The sequence below is a fragment of the Phocoena phocoena genome, chromosome 16, assembly GCF_963924675.1.
Source record: "Phocoena phocoena chromosome 16, mPhoPho1.1, whole genome shotgun sequence".
In the NCBI taxonomy this organism is placed as follows: domain Eukaryota; kingdom Metazoa; phylum Chordata; class Mammalia; order Artiodactyla; family Phocoenidae; genus Phocoena; species Phocoena phocoena.
The window spans coordinates 29,333,493-29,350,274 of NC_089234.1; the positions used below are offsets into that span (position 1 = coordinate 29,333,493).

Consider the following 16,782-nt stretch of genomic DNA (forward strand, 5'->3'; position numbering starts at 1 on the left):
GTGATTAATTAGTAATGGTCTTCATGTCAGTAAGGTCACTGGTTTGGAGCTCCATATGGTCTCAGATTTGGGAAATCATAACTATGCATTATTTGTCCCTAGAATGCTGAATGGTGATTCTCAAAGTCCTAGAATCTAATTTTATCCAGATCAATTTCAACTTAGAGTATTGAGCACCTATAGTGTGCCAGGAGCTGTGATGGTTGTTTTGGGTACAAAGCTAAAATGTGTCTATTTTTGATGAGCTCATACCAGCTGGGAGAAGACAGAGAAGTAAGTAATTATCATTCAGTGGGCCAGCAGAGGGTATGAATAAGAGTTCTGGGGAAGTACAGAGGAGAAAGATACTACTATTGGCTGGGGCAGCAGAGTTTAGAAGGAAATGACACTTGACTTGGAGATTAACAGATGGGAAGAAATTTGCCAGGTGAGGTGGGTTAGTGGAAGAGAGGAAGGAAATTCTAAGGAGAAGTTAAAACATATAAAAAGGCTCAGGTAAGTATGTGAGAGCAGCCAAAAGTAGTTTGTTTTTTGGTTTTTTTTTTAAGATGTTGGGGGTAGGAGTTTAGTAATTTATTTATTTATTTTTTGCTGTGTTGGGTCTTCGTTTCTGTGCGTGGGCTTTTCTCTAGTTGTTGCAAGCGGGGACCACTCTTCATCGCGGTGCACGGGCCTCTCACTGTCGCGGCCTCTCTTGTTGAGGAGCACAGGCTCCAGACGCGCAGGCTCAGTAGTTGTGGCTCACGGGCCTAGTTGCTCCGTGGCATGTGGGATCCTCCCAGACCAGAGCTCGAACCCGTGTCCCCTGCATTAGCAGGCAGATTCTCAACCACTGTGCCACCAGGGAAGTCCCCCAAAGTAGTTTTATGTGGCTTAGAGCCTGGGGAATAAAGTTTAGGGTGACAGAAGAGGTGATAGGTGAAGCCAGACAATATATTCTTAGGAAAGATTGTGAAATGTCTTATCTTTTACCCTGAGAAGACTGAAGCTCTAAGTCACCTTTCTTACACACATATATTATTACAATTGGAAATTTCCTTGCATTTCAGAATACAAACAAAGAAAATGAAATCAATTCACAAATGAATGAATGAATGAATGAGTTAAATGTGTAAATGATGAAGGCAGAGTTAGCAGTAGGTGTTGGAAAAACCATGAGGGCAGTATTTTTGAAGGATAGCATGCCCTGGAGACTGTATTTGGCATGATGGGGTATGTAATAAGTGTGTGAGCAATGCAGGTCCTCCACTGCAACATGTGTGTGATGGTAGCATACTCCAATCCCTGTATAGTTAGTTATAGTGCCAAGGGAAATTATTACTGCATTGCCTACTGACAGTGATATATGAGGGATGCAAATGACTGGACCGTAGGTCACAGGAGTATGTGGGTTAGCGTCATATGTAAAGTACATGTACAGTGAATAGGTGCAAGCAGGGGAGTTTGAGTGATGGAAAATATAGTGTGTGTGCTTCTGTGATTGTGTGTTTTGTGGTCAAGGGGGATGACTTTAGGCTTACAAGTGGCTAGGGTGTTCATTTTATTTGTTAGTATTATAGGAATAAGAGATGTCATTAGCAACAAGCTATTTTATGACCAAGGGCAATTCATTTTACTCCTCTGGACCTCTTTATTTTCTTATAAAATGAAGAGGTTAGATTTGATCATCTCTATAGATCTCTTCCATCTGAGTATTTAATGCTTAAAATAGTTTTCTCTAAAGTACTAGGTAAATTTGATGGGTGTGGGTGGTGGTGTGTATGTTGGCAATTTTTACAGAGCTTGTTTTATGCTATTTTTAAAATGTATTGATGTAGCTTTTTTCCCCGGCTTTTCAGATGGTTGAACACTTTAGGAATGCTGGCCAATCGGGGCATTGATGTTGTGATTCGGCACTCATTTTTTGACCATGGATACAATCACCTCGTGGACCAGAATTTTAACCCATTACCAGTAAGTGTAATATAAAGGTTCCCAACTCCTTTTCCATGTCCTTCAGTTCTTTTGATCATGCTTTGTTCCACACTGGTAGAATTTTTCTCCTCCTTCTGTTACCAGTTAATTTCATAAATTGAACAGAAGAATTCTTGACCCATTTTACAGACTCTTGGCTTCACCTCCCACACATACCCCAATATATACACACACGTATGTACATATGGGTTTATGCACATACACATATATACATTTGTATGTATTTATATACTTACCACTATTATTTTAACAAACCTTGTGCGGTTGAGATTCCAAATCTACTTGTGGCCTGTTTGAACTCTGCTTGAGTGAATTTTTCCAGATTGTTTTCTTTTAATGCTAATAGGAGACTTAGTTAATGTTAGATGCAACATGTTGAAAGCAGATGGGAGAGTGTTGGCCAAGATCAGATACAGTAGGAGCCCACCCCTTGGAAAATGGCTGAAGTACATTTACATCAGATGCTGATCCCTGTGTGACAACGAGGGGATTTGCCCAGGGTATCACCTTCTCTAGGAAAGCAAAGGAAAGGGAAGGCTAAAGAAGAATGGCAAGAGCAGAGATCTGGGTTTGTCCAGTGACTTTATTGACCAATCAAAGAAATCCCACTTAGTCTAGAAAAGCTGTGCTTATCAAAAATATGACGTGAGTTATCCTTCTCACAGACATCTTAGTCATGATAAAAGGTCAGAGTCCTCTCATTAACCCATAGAACGTCAGAGCTGGCATTCCCCTTCGAGATGATCCAGTTCCACCTCATATAACAGAGGGAATGATAGCCTGGGGTTGCAGGGAGGGGCATGTAGAGCCAGCCCTAGAACCTGCTTCTGTGCTCTGGTCCAGTAATCTTCCTACAGAATTACTGCTGCCCTGGGGTCCACAGTAAACAAACCCAACTGGAACCAGTGAGTGTTCCTGCCATTTGCTTCCCCCTGCCCATTTCCACCCCGCTATTCTTCTCACTACCCAGGCCTCCAAGCCCAGAACAGAGAACATCTTGGCACCCAACAGCACCATTGCCATGTCTCAAAAGAATCCCTCTAGTTAGAGTACTAAGTAATTATTGTATCCCTGATTGTACATGACTCCAATTAAGTCACAAATATTAAAGCTGACTGGCACAGTTGCTTTTATTCACAGGGCCAGGATACCTCTCTCTCAGTGTATGTGGGGCTGGGGTATGGAGGAGTGAGAGGGAATTTTCAGTTTGTAACCATAGGGGGTTTCCTTTGTTTGTTGTTTCTTTTGAGCTCATAAACTTGTGGTGATAAAATAAATAATAATTAGAAAAGCATCTATGAAATGTAAGCACTGAACAAATATAATGTCACACAAATGTAAATATTTGTTGACCATCAGGCACTGGGGAGGAGACTAGTAGTAGATACCTGAATAAGTAGATAGTGGATTACTATAAAAGGGGGTCAGTGAGGGCTCCTTTAGAGTATATCCAAGGAAGACCTCTCTGAGAAGGTGACATTTAAGCCAAGAGCCCAGTGACAAGGAGCCAGACATGCAGATTTTTGCAGAAGAGCTTTCATGCCGGGGGAGGGGCTAGCACAAAGACTCCGAGGCAGGAACAGAGTTGGCATGTTTGAGGAAACATAAGAACACCAGAGTGCTGGGGGCCTGGCAGGGAAGGGGGAGACTGGACATGAGGCCAGCCCGGGTCAGATCACAAAGGGCTTTGAAAGCTAAAAGGAGTTTGACTTTTATTGTAAGTAGTATGAAGAGCCATTGGAGGGTTTTCTACAGGGCAGTAACATGATCTAACTTACATTTTTAAAAGATCACCCTGGTATAATTAATGCACCAACTATTATTTAATAATGTGTATAATACTTAACAATTTACAGACCCACTTTCATATACCACACATCAGTAAAACTCCAAACACTCTGTCCTTCCTTCCTCCTGTCTTTCCTTTATTCCTTCCTTCACACATTCAAATCTCTTTCACTCCTCTTGATCATGTACTATATGCTGATCGCTATTCCTGGCAAACAGCCACTGTGACGAGCCAAAAAGACAAGGTCCTTGAACTCCTGGAGCTTATAGTCTAGTGAAGTGAACTGAGAAACGGAAAGTATATAAACACATAAATAAGATAAAAAAAATTTGTCATAATTGCTCTGAAGAGAGCCTGGTGAGATGAGTATGACTATTTATACTTATTTTGCTGAAGAGAAACTAGGGTTCTTTCAAGTTGTTAAGTGACTTATCCAAGGTCAGACAAGTAGTAAGAGCTGGAACTCAGAGTTTTTCAGTTCTAAATGCTATTTTCTTTTCACCGTGCCACACTGTTTCTTGCAGTACTCTCTTTGGTGTCTGTGCTGTGGTCTGAGGCCACTGTTAGTCTCCGAATTGAGTCTGGAGATGGGAACAGGCATCTTGAGGAACTGGAGAGAAGAAAACCTAGGCTAGAAGAAAACCTATGGTCTGTGGGTGACTAGACTGGTTTGATTTCCAGAGCTGGACAAACCTGGATTGCGTATCAACTCTCTATGTACCTTCGCATGGCCACGTGTTAGGTTAAAGATGCAAGTTCTCATGGCTTCGTTCTCCCCAAATAAGCGATAATACAGGTGACTTTCTTTAAAAGCTTACCATGAGACACCTTGGTTGATAGGTAGTAGCAGCACAGAGGTTCACTGGAAGCTCAAACAAGTCCTATTAATAAATTTATTTATTTATTTTTGGCAGTGTTGGGTCGTCGTTTCTGTGCGAGGGCTTTCTCTAGTTGCGGCGAGCGGGGTCCACTCTTCATCGCGGTGCGCGGTGCGCGGGCCTTTCACTGTCTCGGCCTCTCTTCAAACAAGTCCTATTGATGTAGTACAAAGGCTCAAATGTTCTGCACAGCTGTATTTCTGGAAATGCCAAGCTCTAGTAAAGAAACTGTATGTAAAAGCACTTTAAAAGGTAGCAGGCTTTCTTTTTCTCTTTCTTTGGGCTCATAAATTCTATACCTTACAAGCAGAGAACTTTGCAGCTGGGAGAGTGTGTCCTAAGTCTCCTGGAAAGAATTTACTAGGCTAGACCCAGGCACCAATCGGACAGACCTTGCCAGCAGGCCCCTGAGATGTGCAATGGTCACAGACCTAAGATCATACTGTTGCCGCTTCAGAGAGTCGTACGGTTGATATCCAAACACTGACAATAAAAACTTGTGGGTTTTACACTGTGATTAAATCTTCAAGAGTGTTAAGAGTTTAGGGCATTAGTGAGTTATGTTTTAGTTGCCTCCCAGAAAAATCAGTATTTTCTATTACAGTCCCTTCAAATTCAGCTCAGTGCATTTCAGGAAAAGATCCTATTGGCAGATACTAGTTTTTTTTCTGTTGTTGTCGTTATCGGGTCTTAGCCTAATGGCACCTCAACCCGTATCCCATATTACCCCTCCACCTACCCAGTCAGCTTTTGATTCGAGTTTGTAGGATTCCAGTCCAGCTCTGGCAAGGCCATTCCAATCTAAGGTAAGAGAGAATATTGGAGGTAGTCCTTTTTGTTTTGAGAAAAGATCATTTTCAACTACAGCCCATGTTGTTCTGGCTGTTCCTCTAGAAATGTGCCAACTCTCCTCCTGTTGTGAGATTTTCCTTCTCCTGGGAAGAGGAGAACATTTAGTCCAGCAGTGCTTCATCACTCGACTCCCACCCCTTTCCCCTGACCTGCTCGCCATTGGGAAAGAGGGAACTTGTGAGTCTCCACAGCCTGTCGGCTAGTCATGGGCTCTCTTGGGAGTAAGGGATGTTTGTGCAGAAGAGATCTGCACGTTCAGTGGACATAGTCCAGACCCCCACCAGCCGTGGGCATTTCTCCTAAGAGACGGTTTTGGAATTTAGCTTGCTGCTTTTTTTAAGAGCTTGATTTACAGAGCTTTCAAGGAAAGGAATAGTGAATTACTAGTCAACATCTTCTTAACTCCCACACCGGCCTAGCAAATACAATTCAATTCAAAAAACATTGACACTTCAAATGTGTCTGGCTCTAGGCTAGGTGTTCTGGGGACATGAAGATAAATAAGATTTGGTTCTCTCATCTGTAGAGCTAACAGTCTGGTGTGTGTCTGAGGGATTACAATTTAGTCCTTTGCTTAGAATAAAATAGAAAGGTAGTTCACATTGGATAGCCTTTTCTATACTGGGCATAGTGGTAGGGATATTTATATTTGCTGGCAACATTCTTTTTTGCTGACTACCCCTTATGAATAACTATAAACATTCAATTCAGCCCAATGCACAGTTATTGAACACTTGCTGTGTACGTTGTTCTGGAATACAGTTAGTGGTCATAGAAAACTCACTAGTCTATGACAGGATTGAACCTATAGCTGTGGTTCCTGTAGCAACGTGCTCTGAGCCAAGCCGTCACTGTTCAGATGTCATTTGGCTATTGGAAAGAAACTCCGCATCTTAATGATATCTGCGTAGCTCCACTTCTTAACCTATCACAGGGATGAGATCCTAGGTGCTCCATCCTTGTTTCCCTTTGAAACATTAGATTCTTATGCACTACACAACCATGATGTGGAAACAGGATGAGCTTAAATCTGTCCCTTTCCTGAGGAAGAACATCCAGTTGCAAACTCATGTCCCATGGATGCTGGATGTTGCATGCTCTCTTGCAAGAAGAGCACCACCTAATGAGGAGGCCTCGGGGGAGCAGCAGGAGCCTGATACTGTGACAAGGTTCACAGATTCCAGTCCCGGCTCTGCCGTCCATTAGACGTGTGTCTTTGGGTTCCAGTTTTCTCATCACTCAAATTGTGATAGAAATGTCTCCTCTATCTGCCTCCAAAAGATACTGTTATAATCCTTGAGAAAACTAGATATGACAGTAGGATTCTGATTTCATATGTACGTGTACACATAGAAAATTACTGGAAGGGACTACATCTAAATGTTAAAAGTGGTTTTCTTAGGGTGGTGGGATTACAGATAGTTTTTATTTTTTTCTTTGTGGATGTTGTATGAAAAATTGGTGCAATCGGCATTATTGCTTTCATAATCTGAAAAATAAAAGGCTATTTTTAAGAGAAAAAATAGAGTGTTTAGAAAGAAGTAAGTGCTTTATTACACTTGTGCTTTGTGCTCGATACTGTGCTGGACCCTGGAGACAGTGTCCCTGCCCTCAAGGAGCTTACAGTGTGGATAGGAGATGGATCAGTCAGCAGGGACTGTGGCAGAAGTGCTTTAGCAGGACAGAAGAGGAACAGATGCCAGCCTGGGTAGAGGGCAGGCATGGGGCATCAAGGAAACCTTTCTGGAGGAGACAGTACCTGAGCTGGATCTTGAAGGAGAAGGGCAAGCTAGCCACAGGAAGAAGAGTTTGAGGTCTGGGGAGAATCTTCCAAACAGAGGCAATGGCATGTACAAAGGGTCAGAGGCTTTAATATTCCAGAGAGTCATGGTGGATGGATTATGAAAAATTACTTAGGAAAGCTTTTCCCATCGCTCTCTGTCGGCCACACAGGCTGTGTAAAAACTAAGGAATCTCAAAGTTACAAACCTGGAGGTGGTGGGGGCAGGGGTGGTACAGAACCTTGCCAAATTAGCCTGTGACCTGTTTCTTGGCGTAGCTTCCTTTCTCTTTCTTTTCTTTCCCGTGGGAGCCATCAGGAAGATGAAAGAAGCAGAGAGTACCTGTTTAGGGGTAGCTGTGATGTGAAACCCAATCCTCTCATTAGAGTCCCTGACAAAGACTTCTCCATGTGCAACCTTCCTTTGTGGGAACCTGCGGCTGCTGAGAGAAGGACATCCTCAGCTGCAGGATCAATGACTGGGACTCAGGCCGGCTCCATGTCAGTGGCTGAAGCGCCTGGGCTGCATGCCCAGTGGGCATGACTTGCTTCTTTCCTCCTCTGTGCCTCTGAACCCTGGCCTCTCAGATCAGAGCCTGCACCTGCACCATGTGACCAGGCACGCAGCTCTTTTGCTCCTGATGCTTTAAAGAGAAGCCCCTCTGATTTTTAACTACCAGTCTTCATCCGTGGCTTATTTATCAACCTGAGTGGTGCGCACGGGATGTAAGTGACACATGTCAGCAGTTGAACGGCTCACCCTGGTGGAAGCTGTCTCGGGAAGTAGAAAGAGCTCTGCACCTGGAATCAGAAGATGTAGGCTCCAGGGCAGCACCACAGTGTTCCAGTTGCTTGAGTTTGCATTTCCTGCTTTGTAAAATGGGGCTAACTGTGCTGGGGTCAGGGAGTGGGGCGTATCTGAATGTCATGCTTAAAAGTATTGGCATTGGAATCAGACTGACATGAGTTTCAGACCCAGCTCTGTCATTTACTACTGTGTCCCTGGGCGGATTACTAAACCTCAACAATCATCCATTTCCCTTCATAAAATGGAGACAATAATAGTGTCTATCTCAGAGCATTGTTGGAAAGGATTGAATGAACCAACGTATATGTATCTTTTACCACATAGTAAGCACTCAACAAATGTCAGCGGCTATTATTATTTTATAAAGTCACTTTGTAAAATTCTGTAAGTCAGTGATATCAGTAATTATCATTAATAACGAATATAACTGTGGCAAGATAGTATACATTTGAATATTCATACAGATACCTGGAAATCAACCAAGTAATGATAGCTAAAGTATGAAAAGTAAATTTGTTTGCAAAAATTAAGTGACTGGAGAATTAGAAGAACAAAAGAGGAAAGCTGTGATTCCTGCACTTGAAAGGAATTGACTGCAAATGGTTAAAGACAAACTAAAAATTACATTTTATTTTCCTCCAGAGAAGATGCTGCCAACCTTTCCCACTGAAGGCAATTAAGACGGTAACCACACTGCCACGCTAGCCCTAATACCTTCATGTGGTATTTATAAATGGCCCAATAAGCCCTGGAAACCATGATATGTCACATAAAAAGTGCTAATGACAGCACATTATATGAATCACTGAGAAGCAACAATTGAAAATCTCACTCTGCCGTCAACCATTTATATTGCTCCCAGATTGCAATACCGAGGGATTACAGTTACAGTCAGTTGTGCAGCAACCTAAATTAATCAGGGAGAGGGAGAAGCGATTGCAGCCTCACTGTGCTTGAGCTTAGGAGCATAGTGTGCCGTCCTCGAAGCCACGTTCAGATGCTGGAGGAGCAAGGCCAGCCCCGGAAGCGCAAAAAGCTCCACCTTACCTAACTTCATCGGTTCACCTGAAACACTAGAATATTATCGAAAAATCATCTGACTAGAAGCAGAGGAAGGGAGGGAGGGAGGAAGAAAGAGAATGAAAGGAGACGAAAAGTGGGACGCCCTTTGGTAGGTTGGAAAGATCTTTTGCGAGTGCCAAAATATGACAAGCTTGTAGTTATTTCACCTTAAACATTATAGGTACAAACATTAAGGGCACAATGATGTCTGGTTATGACATTTAGGAACCAAGAAATAGGCCTCTGATAGAAGTGACCATGAGAGCCAAACATATAATACATTGTCTTTTCTAACTCAATTTTGATTGTTTGTTTGTTTAAATAAAAGCAGAAGTCTTTAAAAATAGAAATAGAATATTGTTTTTAATTCTTATTTAAATGCGCTACACTATTTATAAAGTTTAAAAAATCTGTCAGTCATTAGGTACTTCACTCACTAACTTTCAACTATCATCAATCTCTGTTCATTTCATCTCTGATTTGGTTTTAAGCATTGAAAGGATTGAATAGAACACGTCATTTTGACTCACTCTAAATCTGACTTGAGCAGACCTGCCTTCTGCTCCAAATTCACTGCCCTCATCTTAATGTCAAAATCCTTGTAGTGTTTCTTCATTAGAGCAGTGATTCTCAAGTCTATGCACATTATAGTCACCTAGAGGGCTTAAAAAAAATACCTGTGCTTTGGAACCACCCCCCAGGGATTCTGATTCAGTTTGTCTATAGAGGAGGGCAGGTGTTTGTATTTTTTAAAACTCCCGGAGTGATTCTAATGTGCAGCCAGAATCGAGAACCACTTAGTTACAGGGTGCCATTTACCCTGATTAAATTAAAAGTTACCCTTTCGTTTTCCTGTACTCTTTTGTACCCAACTTGTGCTTCAACAGTCAAGATATTAACAAAAATTTTAAACTGTCTATCATTAATTCATTTGCCAAATATTTATTGAGTATCTATTATGTGTCAGACACTTTTCTAGTTTCTGAGGAGATAGAGGTAAAGGAGGAAGACCAGATCCCTGCCCTCATTGGAGATTACAGTCTAGCAGGGGATACTAATAATAAACAAGTAAACTAACACTAACATAATTAATTACAAAATTCAGAATGGTATGTAGGAAGTTGAAGAATAATGAGGAGAGGATCCCTCTTTGGAAAGTGTGGCCGAGGAAGTCTTCACTGGGAAAGCAGCCATTGGAGAAGCTGGTGGAAGAGCAGAGCGTCCTAGCAGAGGAAGCAGCATCCACAAAGGCTGCAGTGGGGAGAGGCTCTGTCACACGTCAGAGGCTGCGCAGTGTCTCTAAGACTACCCTGAAGCGTGCACCAGGCACAGAGGCAGCCAGCCAACTGCTGGGTACAATTTATCTCGGGCTCCCACACCTGATTCCCGACCCTACCTGTGTCACCAGCACTTGGCAAACTGCTTTGCTTCCTGTCTCTTCGTGTGAATGATGGTATCCCACTGCCTGCCCCTACGTCTGGGGTCCTTGACCAAGCCTGATGCCTACTGCGTTTCCCTGTCACCGACCTGGCCATTTCCATGTGCACCCTCTGTCACCTCTCAGCAGGCTCTGAAACAAGAATGGCAGAATAACAATACTTGTGGAAGCTGGTGTTGAACATTTTGGAGTTTGTCATACAATTCTGTTTTTGTGTATGTTTAAAAATTCAGTCATTTTTAAAATGTCTTCATGCTCGTGTGTTGTGACATACAATAAAGCCAAGCACTGTTTTGGTTGTTCTGGGACATAAAAAAAGTCAAATTCCTTCTCTCCATGTTCACAATCTCTTTGGGTTGACAGAACATAGAGCCTTTGAGAGGGAGCTAATAGATGATGCCCTAAGGTCTGTCTTGTTCGCTCAGTATCTCCAAAGCCAGACCTCCGAGTAGGAGATATTACTGTTGTCTGGAAAGAAAGTGCTAGAGGGGAGAGTCAGGGAAGGCTTGTACAACAAGATGTCATTAGTGGACACTTGTAAGATTAGTTACCCAAAGAATACATGTTCCTGAGAAAGCTCCTTGCCCCAGGGCACCATCTTATAGACAGTGGGAAGGAAGGAGTGCCTTAGGATGGAAGGAAGACCAGGAGTTCTGTATCTGATCCCAGTTTTTGCCACCAGCTCATTCATCCTGGGGCACTGGGTACTCTGGGTTCACCTCAGATGTGGGTGTTGAACTCGACCATTTGAGGTTCCCTTCAGCTCTGATGTTTTCTTATTCACTGTCAAGATTTCTATACCGGTATCTTCAGACATACCTCCCAGCTGAACTGACACTAATAAAACTTTAAAAAATAAAACTAAACCACACTGTTTTACTTTTAAATAACACAGGGAGTAATTTCTCTTTTCTCAAGGCTCTTGTAACCCTGTTATAGCAGTTATCACTTTCGTTATTAGAGTTGTTGGGGTACATCTAATTTCCTCTCTCTGACGGTAAGCTCCTTGAAAACACAAGCCATCTCTCATGTCTTTATATCTCTCACAATTCCCTGATCATAGTCAGTCCTTACTGAATTCTAAAGATGCTCAGTGACTGGGAACCTGGGGGCTGCAGAGCACTACTTAGTAATGGAAATATGGAAGGCAGGTGTTTATTGTCAGGTGTTGCACGCACACTGTGTAAAAGAAGATAGTTAGCTTGGTCCTTAAGAGACTGGGCTCTGGAGTCAGATCTGGATGTGAATTCATCTCCACTGTCTACTTGCTGTGTCACATTTGGCAGATTTTCTCATCTTCCATCATCGGTATAATGAGGATGCCTATAGTTTGTACATCACAGGGTCCTTGTGAATGCTTAAGAAAGTGCCTGACACTAAGTATATAAAAATGTGACCATTATTCTAAATACATGAAAATTATTCCTTGGACATAAATTGTAGTAATATTTTCTTAGGTCAGTCTCCCCAGGCAAAAGAAATAAAAGCAAAAATAAATAAATGGGACCCAATAAAACTTATAAGCTTTTGCAAAGGAAACCATAACAAAACAAAAAGACAACCTATGGACTGGGAGAAAATATTTGCAAATGATGCTACTGACAAGGGCTTAATTTCCAAAATATACAGATACCTCATATAACTCAATATTAAAAAAAAAAAAAGAAAAGCAAACAACCCAATCAAAAAATGGGCAGAAGACCTAAATAGACATTTCTCCAAAGAAGACATACAGATGGCCAGGAGGCACATGAAAGGATGCTCCCCATCTCTAATTATTAGAGAAATGCAAATCAAAACTACAATGAGGTGGGACTTCCCTGCTGGTCTAGTGGATAAGACTCCATGCTCCCAGTGCAGGGGGCCTGGGTTCAATCCCTGGTCAGAGAACTAGATCCCACATGCATGCTGCAACTAAGAAGCCCACATGTCACAACTAAGAAGTGCACATGCCGCAACTAAGAAGCCCACATGCTGCAACTAAGAGTCCGCATGCTGCAACTAAAGACCCCACATGCCACAGTGAAGGTCCCACCTGTTGCAACTAAGACCCAGTGCAGCCAAAATAAATATTTAAATATTTTTTTAAAAAACTACAATGAGATATTACCTCGCACTGGTCAGAATGGCCATCATCAAAAAGTCTACAAATAACAAATGCTGGACAGGTTGTGGAGAAAAGGGAACCCTCCTACACTGTTGGTGGGAATGTAAATTGGTGCAGCCACTATGGAAAACAGTATGGAGGTTCCTTAAAAAACTAAAAATAGAGCTACCATATGATCCAGTAATCCCATTCCTGGGCATATATCTGGAAAAGATGAAAACTAATTTGAAAAGATACATGCACACCAGTGTTCATAGCAGCACTATTCACAATAGCCAAGATATGGAAGCAACCTAAGTGTCCATCAACAACGATGAATGGATAAGATGTGGTATATGTATACAATGGAATATTACTCAGCCATAAAAAAGAATGAAATATTATCATTTGCAGCAACATGGATGGACCTAGAGATTATCATACTAAGTGAAGTAAGTCAGACAGAGACAAACATTATATCACTTATATGTGGAATCAAAAAAAAACAAATCAACATATTACAAAACAGAAACAGATTCACAGACATAAAAAGCCAATTTATGGTTACCAAAAGGGAAAAGGGAGGGGGAGGGATAAATTAGGAGTATGGAATTAACAGATACACACCACTATATATAAAATAAATAAATAACAAGGACTAACTGTATAGCACAGGCAACTATATTCAGCATCTTGTATAATAACTTTCGTCTTTGGCTTCTTTTAATTTATTCTTTATGTTCCACCATAAGTTCCACAGCTTATTTCCACCCACTAAATCATCTGGCTTTTCCAGCTCCCTGATAAGGCAGGTAGATAGCACAGATATACTTATCCTGTTTGGCAGAGAAGAAAACTGAGGCTCAGAGAGGTCCAGCAACTTATCCAAGGGGACACAGCAAGACCGAGCCAGTTGTTCTGAGTTCTGTGATTCTTCATTACTACTTTATCTCCTCCCTCTGGTTGGTTCTGCCACAGCTTTGTCAAGTTAAGAATTCAGGTTAACCGTGTCTGCTAGAGGCCAAGGCAGATAGAAATGGCAATGAGGAAGCAAAATAAAAAGCTGGCTTCAGAGTAAAATAAAATGATTCAGGAGATAAAACCTGGGATTTAACAGTGACTGACTTATAGATTTACATTTTTACTGAATAATGAAAGAACAAAGGAAGAAAGGAACAAATTTTCAGTTTCATGCAGCAGCAGGTTAGTTTCACTGCTTATAGTGACTATATTTTAGAGATATAGAGTTTACCTGTCTTATGGCAGCTATCATTTTCCTCATTATTATTTATGTATATGTCTACCTCCTTGTAAGTGGGGCTACTTTAAAACCTTTCCACCAATGCAAGAGCTGAGCCATCCCCTGATGTTTAGCCATCTGATGATGGATGGCAGATCCAGTTCCAGAAGTCAATTAAATTGTTTGGGAGAGCCATAGCAGGGCATTTTCCTGAGGAAAGTTCCAAGGTGGCTCTGAAAGACAAAAGATAATTAATGTCCCTTCATTAACCGTACCTCCTGAGAAGTACTGCAAACATATATTTGAAGATTTGCCATGAATGCAAACTGGTCTGGACCCTTGCCCTTGGGGGCAAATAAAGGAAAGGTGTTGTCAATGTCCAGGACAGCATACCAAGTGCCATCAGTCTGTGCAGTGGATTCAGCTGCAGCTACAATGTCTGGAATAGCGGGGGCTGCAGGAGTAACAACTTAATTCAGTTGGTGATAATCTACCATAAGTCTCCAGTTCCTGTTCCTCTGGACCTACAGAGCTATAGTGTTGAGATATTATATCTCTTAATATCCCTGCTGCCTTTTAGACCTTAATCAAGACTGTGATTTCCCTTTCTCCTCCTGGGACCACCTGGAGATAGAATAGGGAGGTGGGCTGGGGAGTGATTAACGTGTCCCACTAGATGTGAATATTCCCGCTACATGTAAATGTCCTAATACATGTCTCATTACTTCTCTACATGTGACTTTTCTAGATCAGGAGAATCCCCTCTGGATATTATGAGCATTCACAGCACAGACATGTAAAACATCAATGCCAATACACATTCCATGAGGAATATACATTGGAAGCCACAAAAACAAGACATTGAATTGGTCCAAAGGGCCTCACCCACAAGATCACTTTAGATTTATTTTTCCTACTGGAAACCCTGCCCAATCCTTATTAGTTGAATTCAGGAGCCTCCTCCCCACTGAAATGGGTAGAATGGTGACTTGGGCACCTGTATCTAAAAGAACCATAAGAGTTTGAGTTCCTTCCTCCCCAAAGTTTCCCAACTTACTTGAATGGACGCATATGGTCTTTGGTCCTCATGGAGAAAGGGAGACCTCAATTCTACCTTTAGTCATCTTTCTCCTTAGAACAGCTAGAACCGGGATAGAGGGGAAAGGAAGGATCAGGGATGCTGAGGAAGAAAGCAGCTCCACACCAGTAAGCAAGGCGTTGCATTTACATTAAGTTAGATATCTTAAAAATAACAGCTTTTTGAGGTAAAAATTCACCTACCAGAACATTCACCCTCTAAAAGTGTACAGTTCAATTGTTTTAGTACTAATATATTCATAGAGTCGTGCCACAATCTATTTTAGAATATCACCCAAAAAGGAAACCCCATGCCTATTAGCAATTACTCCCCATTCTCCTTTTCCCCCAGCCTCTGGCAACCACTAATCCACTTTCTATCTCTGTAGATTTGCCTATTCTAGAGATTTCATATAAATATGATCATACAGTATGTGTCCCTTTGTGACTGGCTTTTTTCACTTAGCATAATGTTTTCAAGGCTCATCTGTATTGTAATATGTATCGATACTTCATTCCCTTCTATTGCTGAATAATATCCTGTTGTATGGCTATACCATGTTCTATTTACCTACTTGTCAGTTGATAGACATTAGAACTATTTCTACATTTTGGCTATTATGAAAAATCCTGCTATTAAACGTAAGTGTACAAGTTTTTATGTGGCATATATTTTCATTTTGCTTTGGTATATACCTTGGAGTGAAATTGCTAGGTCATGTGTTTAACTTGTTGAGGAACTGCCAAACTGTTTTCAAAGTGACTTCACCATTTTTTATTCCCACAAGCCATGTATGAGGGTTCTAATTTCTCCACTTCCTCACCAACACTTGTTATTGTCTGTCTTTTGATTATAACCATCCTAGTGAGTGTGACTTATATCTCATTATGGTTTTGATTTGCTCTTCCCTAATGACTAATGACGTTGAGCATCTTTTCATGTGCTTATTGGCCATTTATGAATCTTCTTTGGATAAATGTCTATTCAAATTATTTGCCGTTCTTTAAGTGGGGGTCTATTTGTCTTTTATTGTTGGATTGTAAGAGTTCTTAATAATACAAATGCTTTATTGGATATGTGATTTGCAAACATATTTCCAATTCTGTGTGTTGTCTTTTCATTCTCTTGATAGTGTCTTTTAAGCACAAAAGTTTCTAATTCTGATAAAATCCAACTTATATATTTTTCTTTTTGTCACTTATGCTTTTGGTGTCTAATCCAAGGCCACGAAGATTTACGCCGATGTTTTCTTCTAAGAGTTTTATAGTTGGCTCTTACGTGTAGATCTCTGATCCATTTTGAGTTAATTTTTGTATATGATGTGAGATAGGGATTCAGTTTCATCCTTTTGCATGTGGATACAGTTGTTCCAGCACCATCTGTTGAAAAGACTATTTTTTTTCTCATTAAATTGTCTTGGCATCCTTGTTGAAAATCAATTGACCATAAATGTAAGGGCTTTTTTCTGTACTTTTAATTCTATTCTATTAATCTAAATGTCTGTCTTTATGCCAGTACCACACCGTCTTGATTACTGCAGATTTGTAGTAAATTTTGAAATTGAGTATGAGTCCCATGGAGAAAATGTTCTTCAGTTACAAAATTGTCTTAGCAACTACTTTCAGTTTTGAGCATTGTGTCAGCTGCTCATAGCTCAACCAAATGAACTGCCGACGTTCATTCCACCCAAAGACCCATATTGGGTGGCAAGGTCATCACTACTGACATCACCTATTTCAGCTTTAGGAATTCCTTGGCTCAGTAACCTCAGCCACACTGACTTTAGGTTGGGGTAAC

General features: G+C 41.2%; 1 protein-coding gene across 3 annotated transcripts in view; it reads left to right on the forward strand.

Moving 5' to 3' along the window:
• Positions 1–16,782, forward strand: part of HPSE2 (heparanase 2 (inactive)) — a 575,892-nt gene that overhangs the window by 437,542 nt on the left and 121,568 nt on the right. For all 3 annotated transcript variants that reach the window (XM_065894147.1, XM_065894148.1, XM_065894149.1), the window contains one exon: positions 1,839–1,953. In XM_065894147.1, the coding sequence (XP_065750219.1) occupies positions 1,839–1,953 (115 nt within the window). The remainder of the gene's footprint in view (positions 1–1,838; positions 1,954–16,782) is intronic.